The 21,454-nt window shown below is 40.3% G+C and overlaps 1 protein-coding gene across 2 annotated transcripts in view; it reads right to left on the bottom strand.

Annotated features, from left to right (window-relative positions):
* The window catches only part of MAD1L1 (mitotic arrest deficient 1 like 1), a 350,640-nt gene that overhangs the window by 312,661 nt on the left and 16,525 nt on the right, over positions 1-21,454 (bottom strand). For both annotated transcript variants that reach the window (XM_039732446.1, XM_039732448.1), the window contains exon 10: positions 1,535-1,621. In XM_039732446.1, coding sequence (XP_039588380.1) covers positions 1,535-1,621 — 87 coding nt within the window. The remainder of the gene's footprint in view (positions 1-1,534; positions 1,622-21,454) is intronic.

The following is a 21,454-nucleotide window of genomic DNA, read 5'->3' as shown; positions in this document are numbered from 1 at the left end:
TTGAGCAGCTTTACAGCCCATTTAACTTGAAATCAAAAAGTAATTTTAATCATGTTTTTATTTTTAAACTAAATTGGCACAATTATATCTAGATGAACAGGCACTACCAAAAAGCTGCTTTTTCAACAGACATTTCCCCTTGGCCATTAATAAATTTAGAAAAAGAACTTCTCTGAAGGGCTGTGAAAAGCAGCCTAAATAAAAAAAAACAACCCAAATCTGTAACTCAAACACTACAAACACTACCATCATTCTTTTATTTTATCATTTAATCACTTGTGGGTTTGAGGGTTTGCTTGGTTTAATATACAGAATGTCTTTTTTATATTGGTTAGATATTATTTTTTCTCCCCTGTAAATTTCACAGATAAAACCACACATAATTTGGCTGGCTCACTCCTGGGAATTCACACTTACCTAACCATTTTACAAGTGACCAAACAGTTTCATTAACAGCAGCAGCACAGCCAAAACTTTTTACCTCCCTGCCTGAATCCTGCCCATCATTAGGAAGGTGGAGCCCAAAACAGGATCATCACCTGCCTCAGGAGACACATCAGGAAATGCTGCCCAGACAAGCCAGGATCATCACCTGGTAATGTGATGAATTCCTCAGGAGACACATCAGGAAATGCTGCCCAGACAAGCTAAGTGTGCCCACCCAGAGCTCGACAGGGCATTGACTGCTCTGCATTCAGCATTTTTACACCAAAGGCTGACATTCCCCACACTCCTGTGGCTCAGCCAAGGCAGCCTCAACCCTGCAGTGCAAACAGTCCGGGGTCTTTTTGAAAGACAGAGGTATTGCTTTTAACAAGAATGGCTTTAACAGAGGGCTCCTAATGTGTGGAATTAAACAGGGAAGCAAGAAGATGTGCACTGAGGGTGAGAAGCACTGTCTGGCATGCTGTGGAACTGTGTCCAGAAAGGCTGTGGAACCAGGACAGGCTGGAAAGTTTAGCTCTGGCAAATTCATTTCCCCATTACACATTCACTCCCACAGGAGGGCAATGGTTTAAACACCCTCATGTTTCAAGCACACATCTCACTCCATAAACAGACTGCTCCTCTCAAAGCCTGGCAGCCCTTTGCCACCAGAACTGCAAACATCCTTTTCCTTCACCATCTCTGCAACCTGGTCCTTTTAGCAGTCAAATCCCAGTGCTCAGAGCTCCTACTCCCTTTCCCATACCCAGATGGATCCTTGGCACATTCTGCTTTGTGACATTTCCTTTCCAGATGAAATGGTCTGGGGAAAGCAACTCATTTCCCCCTGCAAGCCCTGCAAACATAAAGCTTCATTAACTCTTCACTGCATCATCCACAGTTATTCATCTTTTTCTTCCTGCAAGGATTTCAGTAAGCAGAAAGCCCTTTATCAACATGGTAAAGAATAGAAGGTGGCACAGAAAGCTCCATGGAACTTCAAGGAAATATAAAGAGCTGGTCTCTCACTTTGCAGCCCTTGCTTCCTTTCTCCGGGCTTTAACATAGCAGGGTCTTGCTACCAGCATCCCCTCCTGGAGTCACTCACCTGTTCATAAAGGTGGAATTCTGCTCTTTCAGGGCAAGCTCCCTCTGCTGCAGGGCCACAATTTGCCTTGAGAGATCATCAGGTGTCCTACACAATTAAAACAAAACAAAAAATTTTAATGAATCATTGGTTGCAAATCTATATTCCACACACAGCCGTGGAACAGCTCTCACCAAAAGCAGCCAAGGTGATTTCCTGGGGCCAAACCTGTTGCAGTCCCTTAGAACAACACAGATCTGCAGCCTCTCCAGCTCACATAAAATCTAAAGCCATCACAGGATGAGCACAGCATTAGTAGTAAGAGGGTAAGAAAACGAGGAAATACATCAAAATGCAGACCGTACAATCCAACAACTCTGGCTACTGCTGACCACCCTGTGAGTGTAGATGTTCAGGTACATGACAGGTGACTCAAAGCAGTGTTCCCACAGAGTTACCAGTGTGCTGACTTCAGAGTCCTTCACACACACCATGACTCCAGAGCCACAGGAGGAAAAACCAGAATCCCTCAGCTCTGGGTAACACTTCAGATGTCACTGATAAACTTTCCTTGTCAAAGAGATCAGAGATTTTTACAGACCTGCTAGCAACAACTCCACAGCTGCAAGAAATAGGTTTATTTTTTCATCTAATCCAATGACAAATGCTTAAAGGTAATGGAATGGGATCAAGATAACTCCAGACTGGCAGTTCCATGGACCACATCAACAGCCTCTGCAGGAGGAAACTGCTCTTTCAGAGGCCTCTCTTTAAATCATAAAAATAAAAAATTGTCTTGAGCATCAGAAAGGTTTTCCCACCCTTAAACAGAAGCAAAAGGGAAGGAAGCTGGAAAGGGCACCCCTGTATGAACTGGGTGCATACATCCCTTTGCTCCACCACGATGCACCACCCACAAATCTAAAGCCATCACAGGATGAGCACAGTATTAGTAGTAAGAGGGTAAGAAAAGGAGGAAATAAATCAAAATGCAGACCGTACAATTCAACAACTCTGGCTACTGCTGACCACCCTGTGAGTGTAGATGTTCAGGTACATGACAGGTGACTCAAAGCAGTGTTCCCACAGAGTTACCAGTGTGCTGACTTCAGAGTCCTTCACACACACCATGACTCCAGAGCCACAGGAGGAAAAACCAGAATCCCTCAGCTCTGGGTAACACTTCAGATGTCACTGATAAACTTTCCTTGTCAAAGAGATCAGAGATTTTTACAGACCTGCTAGCAACAACTCCACAGCTGCAAGAAATAGGTTTATTTTTTCATCTAATCCAATGACAAATGCTTAAAGGTAATGGAATGGGATCAAGATAACTCCAGACTGGCAGTTCCATGGACCACATCAACAGCCTCTGCAGGAGGAAACTGCTCTTTCAGAGGCCTCTCTTTAAATCATAAAAATAAAAAATTGTCTTGAGCATCAGAAAGGTTTTCCCACCCTTAAACAGAAGCAAAAGGGAAGGAAGCTGGAAAGGGCACCCCTGTATGAACTGGGTGCATACATCCCTTTGCTCCACCACGATGCACCACCCACAAAGGGAAAGAGTAACCCAGACCTTGAAAGGGCTTTTCACAGGGAGCAAGTGGGGAGTCAGTCTTGCAGCAGTGAAATCTGCAGACACACAGTCTATCATGTGCCCAAAAAGCAAGTCAAGGTTCCACTGCTGCTGGCAGATGAAAGCAGGCCTGGTCAGAGTTTACATATTGAAATACAGAGCTGGAATGAGGCTGCTGCCACTCCAAAAACTGAACAGGGAGAAATGCCTCAAGCTTGATCATTGGATTCTGACTGGATCTAGGACTAGAGAAGCCCTTTTTCTGATGAAAATATTTTTCAGGCAACTACTCACATCAAAAAAAAAGGCACAGCTTTTTCTCTTTAATCATCTGTCACTTCCAGTTGAGTGAAAATTAGTTAAACGCTGAGTTGGTGCAGATAGAATTCAATTTTGGCAACCCCAGCTGAAAGATTCCTGCGTTTCACTTCCAGAATTACAAACCTTTATCCTTCCTCAGCAGAAAATTTTGAGGCCTCTAACACCACTTGTGTTACATCCAAGTCTTAATAGTCAATATACAGTTAAAGAGATGGAAATGTTCTCCCATCAGACAACAGAGGCACAGATTGCAGCAAAGGAATCACTCAGGACAGGACATCACACTCACTAGCCAAGGGAATTATGAGAAGAAACCAAGACACAACATGGAGATGGCTTGGCTAAAACATCTGAAAATAAAATTCTGTTAGCAGAGAAAAGTCAAATTTAAGCCAACAGGCACCTGGATTTCAAAATGTGTTGCAGCATTAAATAACATTTCAAAGTCTTGTAGCTGAGCCTAAAAGGATCCTTAACTTGAGCAGCTCACCAGCTCTTTATTGAGGGCTACCAATGGCTGGGCATCAGAAGGAACACCAGGGAAACGGACTGGGCACACCTAAGTCTGTTTGGCAAGAAGCTGTAAGCAGACACAATGATTTGCACAGGAAAAATCTTTGTACAATGTAATGCCAAGTCAACAAGGCTCTGAAAAATGCAGTTGTAAGCTTCTAATAAATCACCCAAATACAGCAGATTTATCATAAGCATAGCTAATATCAAGCAGCTCTCTGGTCGTGTTGAGTGCCAGCCCTCAACACCAGTGAAATAATTTCAGAGATTCTTTTTTTAACGTACAAGCAAAATATATCTGCCTTGATTTTTCCTTTTTTTTTTTCCCCCCCGAAATTCATACCATAATCTATTAGTTCTGAGATCAGGAACTGAAATTAATCCAGTAGTAAAATGAGAGGGTACTATAAAAGCCACAGATTTCTAGTAATGACAGCTCCTGACCGATTTCCAATAAAAAACAATCATCCTCATCTGTTCAGCCATTCAAACCAACAATCAGCTTCCAATCTCAGATCCAGCAATTGGCAGCTTTAGGTCTACACTCAGTTCTGGACAATGTTTTATTGGCATTAAACAGCTTTTTTTTTTTTTTTTTTTCTTTCTAAGTGGAGCTGCATAGCTATGTAACAGAAAACAAAGTCCATGGGTATTAATCCCCTGTAAGAAAAGTTCATTTTCTGTAACACTAAATCATATCAGATGATCAGAGCCAAAGACACCTTTGCATGCACCCTGCTGTCCTGAGAGGTTTCAAGCCTGGTTCCAAGGTCTACACCCTATCCTGAGCATCAGCAGCTTGGCAAAAGCCAAATTTCCACAGATCCAAGCAATGGAACGAAGCTGCATGCACAATAAAATTAAATCAAAGCTTTCAATTTGAAGAGAATTGGTCAAGTCCCAAAGCACTGCAAACAGCAACCAGCTGTAACCAGGCCTCTCATTGCACGAGTTTCTGCAAACAATGCCATGCAAAGAGAGAAATTTGTCAGCATCCCAGCACACAGCAACATGTTCTGGCCTTGAGAGCCTTGGCTGATGTCTATAATTTTTGCTAAGCTCTGTCCATTCCCTGTGGAACAGTTGATATCAATAGCAGTATTAGAAAACCAAGGAATCTGCTTTAAAAGGTTCTTTGTAACAACACAGCTTTCCAACACTGCTGGAATCATGGCTTGTTGAGGGAAGTTTGAAACCCTGTCCTGACCCAAAGAGAGCCAGAACTCCCTTTCTGAAAAGCTGAGCAGTGCCACTGTTTGCTCTGTAAACCTGCAGGCAGCTTCCTTCCCCGGGGAGTGACCACCAAAAACCCCACAGCTCGTGTGTGCCAGCCATGCAAAAACCTGCAAAGGGACCAGAACAACCCCATTCAGGGCACTGTGTTATCAAACTGATTCATGTGCTTTGTAATCATAACATGCACATGAAGAAATGAAAAAGGGGCTTCCAAAATGCAGGAGCAAATCCCCGCCTTCAGTTCCCTTCTCCTGGCTAAGGCACAAGGAGATAAAAGCTAGAATGTTCTTCCTCTGCCCCACCTTCCCATCTGAGACCTGCCCCTTCCTTAAGCAAAATTCATAAAAACAAACACCTGAATTTCAGTCAAGTTTGGATGAGGTTTTCTTTTGCCCTAAATGAGCAAATTAGTCCAGCACTTCACAGCACAGTGAGGCAGAAGGGAACAAAACTGCTGGCAACCAAAGCTCTCTGCCTTCCTTGGAAGCACAGATAATTTGAAAAGGAGCAATTTAAGAATGATGAAAACATAAAACCATTCAAATGAAGTGAAAAATTAACTTAATGGGATGTCCAGCCAAGTCATACAATAACTTTTAGTGCCCACTGTCACACTTTTTAAACTTTTGAGGAAAACAGCTGATACTACATTGTATGCCTTTTTTTTAATGCACACAACTGACATTTCCCAGGATTTGGAGGAACACTCTGTTCTTAGTTAAGGATCTATTACCATTTCAGGATAAACTGTGACAGTTACACACTGAGAATTAGCTGTCGAAGTAACATTAAACCAAGACTCTCTAAGTAGCTGAAAATGTTAAAGAAAAATTTTTTAATTTATAATTTATCAGAATGTCAACTTCTTATTGCTTCTATAAAATGTTTCAAAATGCACAGCAAAGGAAGAGTTTTGATCGTAGCTAGAGATCAGACATTAAATTTTAAGTATGGAAGTGCAAGACAAAAGTAAAACTAAAGAGAAAAACAGGCACTTCATCAACTATGTTTGGAGGACAGAATTGTTGACTGCTTTTTGTTTAATTAAATTTGATTCAAACTACCAAACTAATACCACATTTATAAAACTAAATTACTCAGAATTACTTATTTTTGAAAGTCTGCTGAATTAATATTTCTCTTCACAGATTTAGCTCAGTATAAATACACAATGACAGGCTTGGTTGTCTCAACTAAGTCATATTAAACTGAAATGGAACATTACCAGATTTTTGGCACAATATTTTTAGTTTTACACTTAAACATCATTAACTGACAAAGACCAGAGACCGACTTTATTATTAAAGTGTGTATCAAGAAAATAAGACACAGAAAGGGAGCCCACATCTGCTTAATTCTCTTCCATGAAAAACTATTTCCAGGTGTTTTTTGGGGTTTTGGTTTGTTGTTTGTTTGGGGTTTTTTTAAGGTAATCTCCCAGAAGTAGAAAATATTTATTTTGTTCCTTATCTTTTTTTTTTATTATGTACAAGGAAATGTAATAAGATTCTGAAATTCTGCTCTTCACAATAAGATCCTTTTCTACTTTTATAAAAATAATTTGATCTTCTTTTTAGGCAGGAAAACAACAGCATCTGAAGAACAAACAGAACAATAACATGACAACAAGAGAAGATTTCTGGAAAGGCAGTTTAGTTGTTTTAAATATTTCTGTATGATTAGAAAGGCCATGGAATGCCTGTAACAGTCTTTTCCTGTATGTTTGAAGTGAGTCTCAAACATCCTCTTTGTATATTTGATCTCCTCAACTGCTTTAACTCCTCTAGCTCTGGTTTACAGGACTCCTGTCTATTTCTGAAGCTTCACCAAGTCCAAAAGCAGCCCAGCTCCTGGGAGGACTCACCCTGCAAGAAAGTTCAGCAAATATCAATAATCACAAGAGCTCATGCAGACTTCTGGGATACAGCACAGAGTCCTTATGTTTCGTTTGGTCAGATTAACTCCATGTTTGTTATGAGAAGGCAACAAATTGCTTAGTTTCCCTTTCTCCTCAAAATATGCATTGCCTCCTTGGGAGGACTCCTTAGCTCCTCTTCACCAGACTAGAGGAAAATATTATCACTAAAATCTGGTGTCCAGACGTGGAAGTTCTGAGATTTAACTTTCACAACACACTTCTGCAGAAAAGCCCCTCCAAGCTCCAGTCCAGGCAGTTACCTGTGCCTGTTCATATCTCCATGCCTGCATCCTCCCTTCCTATTCCTGACTACATTAACTAATGCACATGGTCTGGAATCTCCTACACACATTAGTCACTAAAAAAAATACTTAATGTTTCCAGGCAATTAGGACACATTTAGTGCTTTGTAGCACTTTGATTAAATGTTTTGAATAGCAGTCACAAACCTTTACTCATTCAAATGAAGGTGCCAAGAGCTGTCAAACCCACAAAACTAAGGTATACCTGAGACTGTTTCTCCAACAAAGTGGCTGCTAAATATTTTATGTACAAAGTAAATGGAGGAAATCTGAAGTGCAAGTGAAAGCAATAAGGAATCTCAGCCGAGGTTCCCCTCATTTAGAGAACTCTTATTTGTGTACAGATAGAATCAACAAAACCAATTGCTCTTTACCAAAGCAAATGTCCCCATTAACCACTTGAAGCAGAAGAACAACTTATTTGTAAGAAAACATCTGAAGTGTTTATAAGTGTCTTGACAATTCTAAAGACAATTGATACGTCTCTTCTGAAGCAATTGCAAAATTAGCAATTAATCCAATCAAGCTATCATTTGAAGAGGGGAGGGGAAAAAGGAAGAAAACTATCTTAGATTCCAGTTAATAACTTCTTTGGATTTTAATGGAGAAAGCTTTTTTTTCCTCCCAAAGTTATGGCATCATAACAACACATTGTTCAAGCTTCACTTCCACTTCAAACATACAGGTAAGGGCTCAACAAGGTAAAATTAATCTTACTTTGGAAGCAAAATTAACCATTGGGAAACATTTCAGCAGTCCAAACTTCTTTCTCATCCCTACCACTGGTCTAAGAGCAAGCACAGAACAATCCACAGAAACGTGGTAACACACATTGCACAGTGGAATGGAACATCACCAGTGAAAGGCTTTCAGAGACCTCAAGCAGAGGGAATGTACTCACAGCAGCACCAAGACTGCTGAGCTGGAAGATACAAATATTCACCTTTGGGGTTTGCCACTGCATGCTCAATCACATGACATAATTCAAAGCTTTTAGAGGTCATGGTGAAACAAAAATTTCACAGAGTCATCAAGAGACCTTCATAAAATGCAACCATTTATAAGGCAGCAATAAGGCATTAAACATACATCTTGAGACACAGGGAGGGTATTTACAAAGCTGTGAAATATTCTTTGTCCTGTTTTTCCAATACAAAAAAAAAGAGAGTTCTTAAGGTCCTAAGCCTTAAGATCAGACACTGAAGAGAAAGAAAAAAACACACAAACTTCTAAGGCGCCTTTCAGGTATTCACCAGCAGTAGCACACAAGTACTGAAGTTGGAAATATACAAAAAAAAAAAAGAGTTCTTAAGGTCTTAAGCCTTAAGATCAGACACTGAAGAGAAAGAAAAAAACCACACAAACTTCTAAAGCACCTTTCAGGTATTCACCAGCAGTAGCACAGAAGTATTGAAGTTGGAAATTATTTTAAAAATGGCTGTTACTGCTTTCACGCACACAAACTTCTAAGGCGCCTTTCAGGTATTCACCAGCAGTAGCACACAAGTACTGAAGTTGGAAATTATTTTAAAAATGGCTGTTACTGCTTTCACGCTAAAGATACCAGCACAATCTTCACAATTAGAGAAGCAAATGTATTTTCTCAATTCACAATTAAGTGAATGTAATTATATATTAATGACGATGTTGAAAGGAAATTATTGTGGGACACAATTTTCTACCTATTGCCCTTAAGACTTCAAGCACAAGATGTAAACACACTTAATAATGTAATGTTTCATTTTACTGCAGCAAAAGACATTTTAAATATTTTTCCTAATCACAAACCTTATTTGAGAAAAAAGCAACAGCTGAAGGGAAAAATAATGCCATAAAATGAATAAAAACTCCTTTTAGGGAGTCCTAAGTAGGGTTGTTTTTCCTATAGTTTCTATTTGTCACTGGAGTTGGAACAATCATTTTGGCAACCCAAGGTTGGGCTGAGAGGACAATGTGAACAGGGGAGCCAAGAGACTTCATGAGGAAGGTGAGGGCAAATCAAACTAATCTAAAGAACAGAATGTCAGCAGAACAGCAATTATTTATTCTAACCCTGTGGGTTACAATCCTTAGATTTGCAAGGCATTTGGATAGTTGTAAAGCGCAATAAACAAAAAATTAATATCTGAAAACCACACTGAAATACAAAGATATGTTCATTGGAAACAAACTCCAAACAGACAGATGTATCTTCCAACAGTGGGTCATTAGAAACTCTGAAAACCATTACAGGCCAATTACCAGGATTATACAAAACTGGGAAAGAACCCTGATGGCTAAAAAATCAATTTTACCAAACCTCTGCTTTTCCATTCTGCAAAGTCACTCTCAGGACATTTGAAGAGAGACCCAGACCAGCCTAGAAACAGACATCATCAGCTTCTTCTCAAGGAAGGAGGAGTGGGACACAGGGACAAGATACAAAACCTTCCAAAACCTAAAACCAAATATAATTTGCATATATCCAACATGCCCTTCTGGCAGAACTTGTATCCCCATGTAAATTACCAACAAAGACATCATTTTTACAGATAGCCAGGGCTCCTGGCTGACAGGAGAGCTCCTACAGCAGCCAAGGCTGGCTATTGACAATTTATGTACATTTGACTATTTTACAGATTGCACTGAATTGATGGTCTTGTTCTGTTGACACCTGTCTGAGATAATCCTTGCAGAATATTAATTTACCTAAGTCCTTGTATTGTTTTCAACATCTTTATTGATCCTGTTGCTTACCAGACTCTTATCAGCTGAAAATATTAGCCAGCAGTAACACAAAGCCCCTAACCTTGAGCAAGAGGAAATAATAATAATGGCTGAAGACAGGTCCTTGGGAGAGTCTAGACCATATTTTCAACTGCTTTTATATAAAGTGATTTGACATCCCATATATTATTTACTTCTGATTACAATCACATATTCACTCTCATGCCAGGAACGGCCACTTTAAATTGCAACTTTAAGCTACAGTAAAAATTATTTTAACTGGCTTTTTTTTTTAATATCAATACAATAACAGTCACAGGCAAATTTATGGTAACAATTTTAGAAAGAATGAAAAGCATACTGCTTGTATGTTCAGCTGGAATTCTAAGTTATTCTTTCAGCTAGAAAATTGAGGTTAAGCCTGTTGCTTTGATTAATTAAAAACTACCCAAATTCAGTAAAAGATTATGTCTCACCTCTGCCAGAAGCAGAACATAAAACATCCAAGCTCCAGAATTGTGAGACATTAAAAGCCTTGCTGAAGTACAGAATACACAGCTGAAAAATGATTATATTTATCATGAAAATCAATAGCAGAACAACAAAATTAGACAATGCCTAAGGAAAATGCTTGTGCTGCTAGCAGCCACGGGGCATTTGTATTAAGACGGCAAAAAGGCATCAGCTGCCTTTTTGAATCTCTGTTTGTGGTAGTTACATCAAGTGCACGAAACATCTGAGGTAGGACTAGATAATCCTTGAAACCAGACCAAAGCAAGGCCTGAATTTTAGGAACTGAGGCACAAAGACTAAGCAATATCACTAGGGACACCCAAAAATCTCTAGTTCAATGTAGAAAAAATGAAACCTCACACTGATTTAATAGATTATTAAAGCTATCAATCATAAGCACTGACCCCTCAATGATTTACTTCCTAACTGGTAAAAGTCAAATATCAGTATGCAACACCATTTTTGTGAGCCATACTAATCAGTTAATCCTAAAACATGAGTTTAAATCCCAGTTTTTTGCCTCATGTTTAGCTAGCACATCGTTTCCCACCGAGCTCATTCCCCATTCAGAGCCTGTTGCTCAGTTCCTGGTTTTAACAAATCCAGGAGCACGTGAGCTCAGTGTGCAGAACCCCACCTTTGGCTCAGGCCTCCCCACTTAAGGAAGCACATTTCCCACTCAGCTGTCCATGGGCTTCATCCAGGAAAACAAATTACACACGTCCCCAGACACATGTAAATAAACCAAAGAAATTTCAGATTTACAGCGCTGTCTTCAAACCCTCTCCCCCAGCTCAGGGAGGATTAAAAAGGACTTCAAAGAAGCCTGAGTTCCAATTAAAACACTGTGACCACCCCGGGGACGCAAAAACATTCCTCTGATTAGTGAGATGCGCTCTTTGAACTGTTTGGCTAAAAAAAGCTTTCAGAACTTTAAACAAATGCAGTAATTCTCTCTCATACTTTTTTTCTGAAAGTTTCTAAAAATTTAATATTCAAAGTGAAGGACAAATAATATTTAAAATGGAAAGTTTAATGGAAGCCCATTAGCACATCAGCTCTAGGCATCACTAACATGAGACACAGCAAGACCTGAGTGCTGCAGTCCCAGTACAAAGCAGACAACTCAAGCTGTCAGAACAGAAAAACCCAGTGTCACTGCTCTGCAGAGGTGGTGGCACCCCTGTGTTATGATATCCCAATCTCAGCAGCCCTCAGAGCCACTCTCCCTGAAAGGCAGAGCACATCAATCCCACCTCGTTTTGAAATTCTGCTTTATTTCCTTAACATCCAAGGCTCCCAAGCCACACATACAAAGTGTCTCACATCCAAGTTCTTTGACACATGGTGATAATACAACAGTTACCCTCAGACTCAGCAATTAGCACAGATTTAAATAAAAAGCTCTTTCTATGCTTGCTGCAAAGAAAATCAAAAGAAAGAAACCAACACTCTCTATCCCCTCAGACTCTCACTCCCAAAACCAGAGCTGAATTACATAGTCCAAAAGTTTTAACATCAAGAACAATGAATGCTAAGAACAAATGCTGGGAAAATAACTGAGGCTTGGAGCATGCCAAAGCAGTTGGAGCTAAGTGGGTATAATAAACCTGCCTGTGAAAGCCAAACCCCAATCACCCTCATCCACAAGGAATGAATAATTCATGGCAAAAGGAGATAGAAGCAGACTTTAGGACTTGTTCACAGAAAGTGGAACTGCTCAAGTGTAGTTGCATTACAGATGTAAACAGTGGCATTTCAACAATTACTCTTCTTTTGCCAGCTTGCTCTCACAGCCCTCACTCAGCTCAGGTACCTGCATCCAGCACAGGGGTCAGAGCAGCCAAAAGCAATTGTGGCTGCCCCGTGTCTGCCATGGCTCCTGGGACTGGGATTCAGGTAGGGACTGCACTGGTGTCCTAAACACTTGGACATCATCTTGGCTTGCTGCTATCATCCAGCTTTGAGCACTTTCACTGCCTGAAGCTGCTGGGGAGGCACTAATAAGATCAGATAATAAACACTGGCAAAGTTTGAAATGTATCCACAGAAGAGAAAGCTCCTATTCTCCCTGCTAAAAGAAACAAACACCCTTTTTTCACGTCACTTTCACACCCTTCCTTTCATTCACATTTACCTTCAAGATCTTGCTTCATCATGCTGTGTGATACAGGACTGCCCACAAACCAGTTACTTCTCCTTTTTCAGCAAATGGATGCTACAGAACCAACAAGGCAAGAATAAAAGAATTAAACAGCTTTCCCAAAGTCTTCAAAACATCCACCCTGCTGGAGATCTCCTCTGGCTTCTCTGGGATCTTCAGCTTCCAGATTCTGCTCACTGTTGGTGTGACTGCAGCTTTGTACAACAGCTCCACTATTGAGGAGAAGGTGCATCAGATATTCCCATCTCCTCAGATTTCACTGGCACTTGATTGGGAAGATACTGCAAGGGAGTCCTGTTTAAAAGCAAGTATTATGTACCTGAGATGCTAAACCTGTCTTTGGACAACAGTTTCAGAAAGCACAAATGAAAGCTGCAGCCATTAAACCACAAAATAATTTGAAGTCGCTGGTGCAGAGCTCCCTGAGTCAGCTGCTTTCCTCCAAAACTTGTCTGAATTCTCAGGTTTTCCTGTTACATCACCAAGAAAATTTTTAATTTACTTGAACCATTCTGGTTTATAGCCTGAGTACATGCCAGATTAAAATATTCTCAAATCTGAGCTCAACTCTCCTTCCTCTGCTGAGCCACAGTTTCTCTCATAGAACTCCCCACTTCAGAAGCACCCCAAAGAAACAGAGCCAGAAATCCACATTTTTTCTGGAACTTGATACCTACCACCACTATGTTTAGTACGAAACCTGTGCAAAGACAGGATTAAAATGAAAGCACAAAGGCATATGGAAAACAAGTCCCTCTGTACTTGAAAGCAAATTTGCAAATGCAAATGCTTACAGAACACTTGGCCACATGCTGAGCATTTACTCTTTGCAGAGTCATGCATCAAGACCAGGATTTCTTCTCTCTCCTTCTGCCAAAACCTTTTTTCTACCACATTTACAATATTTTTTCAACAAGAAAAAAAAATCTGCACACAGCACATGACAAAGAGAAGACACTTTTAAAAATTTTGTAACTAATGCTTAAAACAGGCAAAGAGCTTTTTGTAAGTCTGGGTAAGAGGATGACTGGCTGAAAAATAAAAAACTCACACCTTCAAGTTGTACCTTTCATGTAAGGAGAACCCTTCAATCAATGCAAGAAACACACAGAAAGGTTCTACAAGTAGGAGCCTCCACATGAAACCACCTCCCTGCACAGGAATCCTGCTGGCCTCTGCACCACGTCAGACAAGCAGACACATCCTGCACTGGCACACCTTTCCTAGAGAGGACTGGCAAAATCCTGAAGTGATGGGCACAATTACTGTAGTGAGAGATTCAAATATATCCTACAAAGAAACCTTTTTGCTGCAGACTCAGGGAACTACATAAACAACGCCAATTTCCATGTGCACATTCACCAGAATCTGTCAAACTATCCATTTTTTAGCAGGTTTAAAACAAACACTCCAATATACAACTCCTCAGAAAGGAGAAACCAGAGCTGCCTATTGATTAGGTGTCAGGGCTACCTCAGGAAAGAGAGAAAAAACATAATAGTGGAAACAAAAGTTGCCCACTACATCCTCCCTTCAGAAAGCACAAAGGCTTTAAATACATGAAGCCAGCTCTACTGTGCAGTTACCCTCTGAAAGGCCGTCAATTACCTAAATTGGGCTGTGTGGCAGGGAGGAATAAAAATGAGACAGGGTCAAAACAGCTCTAGAATTAATTGGGAGGGGAGAGGGTATATTTCAAAAGAGGGGGAGTTTTCATTCTCGCCTGCCTTCCTTCTCCCTCACTCTCCAGCAATCACCATGGCCCAAAGAGACAGCAGAAGAAGATTTCATTAATAAATTTATTTCAACTTTCTTTTCAATGGTGCTAAGAATGTATGCAAATCCATTCATAATTAGGTTTAAAAATTCCATTTCATGGGATAATCAGACTTCAAAAAACTCAATTTTAGTTTTAATCAGATTTTAACAAGGATATTAAGTCCATTTCGTTCAGAAGAGGGAGAAACGGTGAATTTAACACAAAATGTATTCAAGCTTAGCCCTGGGAGATAATTAAATAAAATTAATTTGGCAAGGGTTGTCTGTAAATGGAAACGCTCCAGACAGCAGAGCAGGTTCCTGAAGGAAACAAAAGCAGTTCATTACTGTACAAACAGATACAAAGCTTATTGTTCAGACAGAAGAGAACTGCAGCTCCTCCACAACAGCAGGACAACCTGAGCCCTTGAGCTGCCTCTGACAAATGCAGCAGTGTGTGGAGGAGGAGAAGGTGGTTATTTCCTTCTTGTTTCAGCTAAGTCCCCACTCCCCTGGCACAGCAAGGAGGGAAAATGCAGGGGACAGCATATACAAACCTAACAATTTCAAATTACTAAGCACAGAAAATTATAAGAAACAATCTAGTGAGAGACAGCTCCTTTAAGCTATAAAAACCCACGTACAAACTTGAGGCTGTCAGCAAGATTCTTGCCAGATATGGTTCCATCAAATTCCTTGTAATGATTTAGTCACACCATAGAACTGAATCCCAACTTAATACCAAAAGCATCCCATTCTCCCTGACAAAAACCAGAGACTGATGCTGATGCTAAAACTTTGGTAACTGTCCTTCTGATGCTGGAATTCTGAAGGGCCAAATACTTATTTTGTAGCCCTTACAACTTTAGACACAAAAATGCAGTTCTTTTAACATTGTATATCAGATGTCTCTGACAATTATTAACATCACAGGAGTACCAGAGGTGCCTTCCAACCTGGTATTCTACAAATCTGTGAAAATCTGCTGACCTGGACACACCACCACTGAAAGAACAGAATACAAAAACCAGACATATTTCTGGAACAGAAAAAGCTATTTTAACTATCTAACTACACTCAAATGACATTGAGGAAGAGCATGTTTATCTTTAGCAGCTGTCACAAGCCATCCAGGAGCATGTGCATTTCCAAGACCTATGTCTATTCAATTAGGGAGGAAAAAAAAATCAGAGCATTTTTTCACTCTTCCTCTCTACCAGCCTTGCAAATGTATCACTTATTACAAAGTGCCAATTGCATTTCCCCTTGCCAGGCACTTGCAGACAGGTGAGCCAAAAGGTGTTGTGTGACCTTGACAAGTGGGCCAGCTCTCCAGAAGGCAGGTGACACCTTTGCCAAACTCACACTGGAAACCATCAAGCTTAAATGAAAGGCTTGTCACAAAATAGGCTTGATGCCATCAACCTTGGCTGCTGCATTTGCAGAAAACCACCTGAAGCCACAGAGCTTTCTTTATCTCTGAGAGTACAAAGAGCACTGAGTCAAATGTCATTTGCAAACACAGTAGCAAAACTGAGTACAAAAAACTCATAACTAGGTTAAAGCATCTTCTTCTAATGGAGCCAAGAGCAGAGCTGTGAAGTATTCCCAAAAGCTGTCCCAGTTAACTGGATGAACAGCTGACTTGTGTAACTGAGGATGCAGATACTGAACACATTCTCAGTGAAAGCCAGACACCATTTCTGCCCTCCTTAGAAAAGTTAGCAGGATTTCAAGCCATCACCGAAGAGCTTGATGTGTATCACAGCAAGAGGATGACTGTTTCATTAAAAGAGAAAATAAATCAACTTGGTCAGCAGGGAATAACTCAAGTAAATCCAGAATTTCATATTTCTTCCTACCCAAAAGATTTATCTTCCCTTTTACTACACTGCTCATATCAGAGTGTCTCTGGAAGACAGTTTAAACAAGTAATAAGAATTCAAAAGCAATTACAACAAGAACAACTTGTGCCAGAAAATGGTTCTTGCAATAGCTGCCCATTACTCCCTGCAGAGACACAGAAATTGTTAACTCTGCTGACAAGAGAGTTAAGAATAATGCAGAGAAAGGGAGTGAGTAAAAATTGAGTCCAAGAGGTACTAAAAAAGCAGCGAAGAGATGCTCAAAATGTGAATCAATACATTTCAAGAAAAGACAAAACTCTGCCTGTGTGGGAAATTTGGGCTCTGTGACAGATCTGCTCCTGCTCATACAGCAAGAGGCAGCAGAAGTTGAGAGCAGCTTCACTGCTGCAGAGGTTGCTCCACTCTGTTGAAAATGGATCATGCTCTTACAAAACCACCATTCTGCAGGATGTGACTTCATTAGAAAAAAAACCATTTTGCTGCAAGGTGATGACCAAAATATGTGCAGAACATTTATTTGAAAAAATTAGCTTTGCCAATGCACTCCTAGAATTTTACATCAGTGGAAAGGAGGGAGAGAAGGTCCCATGCCCCTCCACCTCCCACCTGCCTTGGCTAAGTGGGAGAGTTGGCAAGTTTTATCTCCTTTCTGCTGAGCAGGCCTGGCTCCATTTCCTACAAGCTGCTCTAACCCCACTGAGGGCTGCATTTGAAAGCAGGAGCCCTGAGCTCTTATTACAGGTAGGCAGGTCAGCACTTTGAAAACAACCCCCAAGCACTGATTCTGGTGTTCAGTAAACACAGGGACCCACTCAGCCCCCAACACCTCCCCTCTTTGCTTCCAGAAAGGGAATCTTTCCAATTATCCCAGCCCCAGTGCTCTTGCCAGCCCAATGCAGTGTTTGCTCTCATTCAGGCAGTTCACTTCAGGCTGTGGGTTTTGTAAGTTAAGACAAAAAACACTTCTCATTTTGTATCAAACAGAAAAAGGTATCATTTATAGAAACAGAAACAATTTAGGAAGCTCACTTCTAATACCTTATAACTTTGTTGAATATTGTTTCAAATAAGAAAGATTATAGCTGAAAGCAAAACATTTTTCTATTTACATGCTCACAACACATAATAGCTCCAAACTGCAAGAGTTTTTACTTTTTAAAAGGTATGGAGGGCACCAACTAAAAATCTTTAGGCATATTTAAAATTCATACTGATAAGAGTTAAACTTTCTAAAAAAAAAAAAAATCTGCTACAGATCTTGCCTGTTACTCAGGATTTTTCTATCTAGCCCGAGATAGCAATGACACTGACCAGAAATGGATGAATAAATAATCCAATCCACCATGCTAATTTCCATGCTATGAGTTATTTTAAAATAACAAACAACACTTACATAATCACAGCTAGTTCAAGAGATCCTTGAGGCACTTATCACATTAATCTTTTAACTCACTAACATTTCAAGTTCACTGTGCCCTTTAAGAAATGTTTGAAAATATTGTGCTGTGCTTTTGCTATTCCAAGCCACATGATTTTTTCTCTCTCCAAGCAATGCATGGACAAAGGTATATTTGCAGGAATACTCCCTTCAATAAAGTAGCTTGTGAGGAAAGAGAATATAACCCAGGTAAAGATAAGCTTTCATCAAAAATATTCACTAGGAAAGCAGTCCCTAGGGAGGACAGATTGGAGTTTCAGGACAAAGCTTACATAATACCTTCACAGGGCACGTAAGCAAGCTTGTCAGAGCAGGAGCACTTTAACAACGCTAAAAAACTGAAGTTCTGTAATGTTCATACATTTCCAATTTCCTCCTGCCCAAGTTGACGTTGCTATGCTGGCTGTTAGGTACAATTAAAACTGAAAATTAGACCTTTCCTGGCCAATCCAGCACAGAGCTCCTCACTGCACTGATGACAAACCAAAGGCAGATGATTAAAGCAGCCCCTTCCCAGCTCCCTCAGAAGCAGGAATCTGTGCTCTAGGCACTGATGTGGTTAAGCACTAACCTGGAGTGAGTCATTCTCAAAACACCACCAAGATAACCTGCACGAAAAACACTCAGAAAAGCTTCTCCAATGATACAAATCATATTTTGGTCTTATCAGCACTGACAGATAAGCTCTTCTTAATAGTTCAGTGCATTTTTCAGCAAACTGCTTATTTCTCAACATGAACAAAGGTCAGCTGCTGTCACACTTCACATCCCTGTCCACAAGTCTTTTTCTGCATGGGCAGAAAGATGGACATGATCTGCTTTTACTCATTAAACCCCACTCCCCCTTCCCCACCTCCAGTTTTCAGAACCCTGGTATTAAATAAAGCCTGCAATTCAAAACATAAATGTACTGCCTCTCTTCCTATTCTTGAGTACATCTCCTTGTTTACAGATTGGCACATACACATTCAAATGAAAGTGGGACTGAAAGAACCTTCTAGTTTAGGTCCTGTCTAGTCCTTTGCTATTATAATTCATCTCTTCCATAACCCTGTGGAGAAGTAATTTGGATACCTTTGACTCCACTGGAAGATGCTTTCAGAACTTTAGTCTTTCTAAAAGTAACAACCTCCCTGTAACTGCATTCATGGCAGGGTTACAGCAATTTGATTTAAATGCCAGTGCAAGTCCTAAGGATAGCTGGTTCCTTTTCTCACCAGTGTGGATCCCCCTTCCCTCTCCTGCCTTCTCTCCATGAATTTCCTGGCAGCCATTACATCTCCCACCAGACTTTGCCAGAAGCTGTTCCATTCCACACTCAGTGGAAGGGCTCCCAGGCTCCTTCCAGCAGCCACATTCTGCATCCCCCACCATCTTCCTCTGCACTGGGTGACCAGAATTCTGAGAAGCATCTCTCCACTTTCACTTCCATGGCAATTTTTCTCCTGGTGCATCCCCTGTGTGAGAATGAACGGTGATTTTAACAAGCACACAGCCCTTCTGGTCCTTTCTACTCCATGTGCTACATTTTCCAAAAGAAGTTTGCATTCAGCTCCCAATTCCATGGAGCATTGTGCTTTGTTTCATTGAATTTTGTCCCATTTCTGCACTCTAATCCTCAGGGTCATTCAGTTCTGCATATCCAGCTTTTGTGTATTTATGAATCCTCTGAACTTGGCATCATTAGCCAAGTTTTATCAGCACACACCAAATTTTTGCACCAAAACCATTAATAGTAATACTAAATAAAGCAGATCCTAAGGCTAATCTATGAGGAATTCTACTTATCCTTGCATTTTCCTTTCAACAATACTGAATCTATCCCTGTTTAAACAATTCTTATCCATTCTACAATTCTTCTATTAATTTCCATCTTCTCCTTCATGGTTTATACTTTCCCAAGTGGTTCCTGTTTCAGTGAAGTTCAAAGAAATAAGATTTATTGTGATTTATTTGATAAGATAATCAATTCTCAAGACGAAGAATGCTGTTACATCAGTCTGGCACAATCCATCTTGGTATTCCTTGATCCAATGAAGAAGGGAGATTCCTTGCCCTGTAGCTAAAGGCCATGCCCAGGAGTACAGGGGAGCAGCACACAAGAGTTTGAATCCTTACTGAAACATTCTGCTTTGCTTCTGTTCAAAAAAGACCTCTGTAGTGAGAGAAGAGCTTTGAAAAAGACATTGCTATGCTAAAACAAAATCATCCCCAATATGCACATATGGGATGTGCATTTTTGTTTAAAAGTTTCCTTGCAAAAGAAAAACTTTGGGGGTAAGTGAGGGATAATGCACTGCACATCTAAGGGCACATCAACAGCCCCAGCTTAAAATTTAGAGCTGAAATACTGAAAGATTCTAAAATGGAAATGGAAAGGTAAAATTAAAACTGAGCTGGAGATTATAGTGGTTATTGGGTTTTTGAAAACGATCAAATGATAGGCTGAATAAAAATCAAGCACAAGCATTTGAGCTGTCTGACAGGAGCAAACCATCCCCTTGCTGATTAGTCTCTGCTATTTAAATGATAATTTCACTTTAAGGCAAACAGGGCTGCCTAATGCAATGAAAGTGGCTGTTTAGAAGGGACTGTATTTTTGAAAGCTTCTCCTTCACAGCAGAGTGAGCAGCAAAGTTGGAGCCATTTACACATAACATGGGTCACTACATGCTGCAAGGAGCCAAAGCAACTTTTACCCAACTGTTTTCCAACAGTGTCAAACAATACTGGCAGAAGCTCAAAATGGAGTGTCTGGCTGGTGAGCCCCCCATGGCAAATGAAACACCTGCTATGGAGCAGACAACACCAGCACACATTGCTGAATTACTCTCCACACAGCTCTTGGAGTCAAACTATTGAAGTTCCTCAAATCATCCTTCACCAAAGATGGACAGTGTGCTAAGCTATTGCTTAACAGCTTTTTCTGTCTCCAGAATATCAGATCTGTGATCCTGGGAAGACAATCTCTTGAACTGCTCCCAGAGCTTTGAAATGCAAAGCAAGGACAGATATATTTTTGATCTGAGCTTGCTTACTTCTCACTCTGATTATCTGATTATACATTACAGCCTTGCTCTGCTTCAATGTCAGGTGCTCATCTGTTTTATTTTATACTCTTCCTATCTCTCCTTTAGCCTCCAGAGTTATTACTCTGATATATTCAAATGGAAATAAAAGCATTAATGGCAAAGGAGAAAGAACGCTAATATTTTTGAACATCAGAGATAAGTACAACATTCTTTGGAGAAAATTAGTAGCAGATAGGAAAGTCTGGAAGGAAGTTTTGCCCAGCATTTCAGTGAAGAACTGTAAAACACAGACCTACAACACTTAAAGGTATCTATGAAATGTGGTTGCTTTATAAAAACTAAGTGGATAAACTCCAAGAGAATGGGAGAAAACTAAACTCTGGTTAAAGCACAGATTTGACATCCACTTCCAAGTACCACATTTAAATGCATTACTGCCAACACCCAAACATGGACTGAAGTCTCCCAAAATGGCATCTGACTGCCCTGAAGCCTGGAGCTTCAGAATTTGAGATGACAAAGGAGCATTTTCTCCCCATGAGGCACAATAAGAGCTCTGTCATAGAAAGCTAAAACCTAAGGCAGCGTGGAAAGTG

Source organism: Passer montanus, unplaced genomic scaffold (assembly GCF_014805655.1).
Source record: "Passer montanus isolate IOZ18808 unplaced genomic scaffold, ASM1480565v1 scaffold8, whole genome shotgun sequence".
NCBI classification, from domain to species: domain Eukaryota; kingdom Metazoa; phylum Chordata; class Aves; order Passeriformes; family Passeridae; genus Passer; species Passer montanus.
Note: the sequence above shows the minus strand (reverse complement) of the source record. Positions and strands in the feature narration are given on the sequence as shown.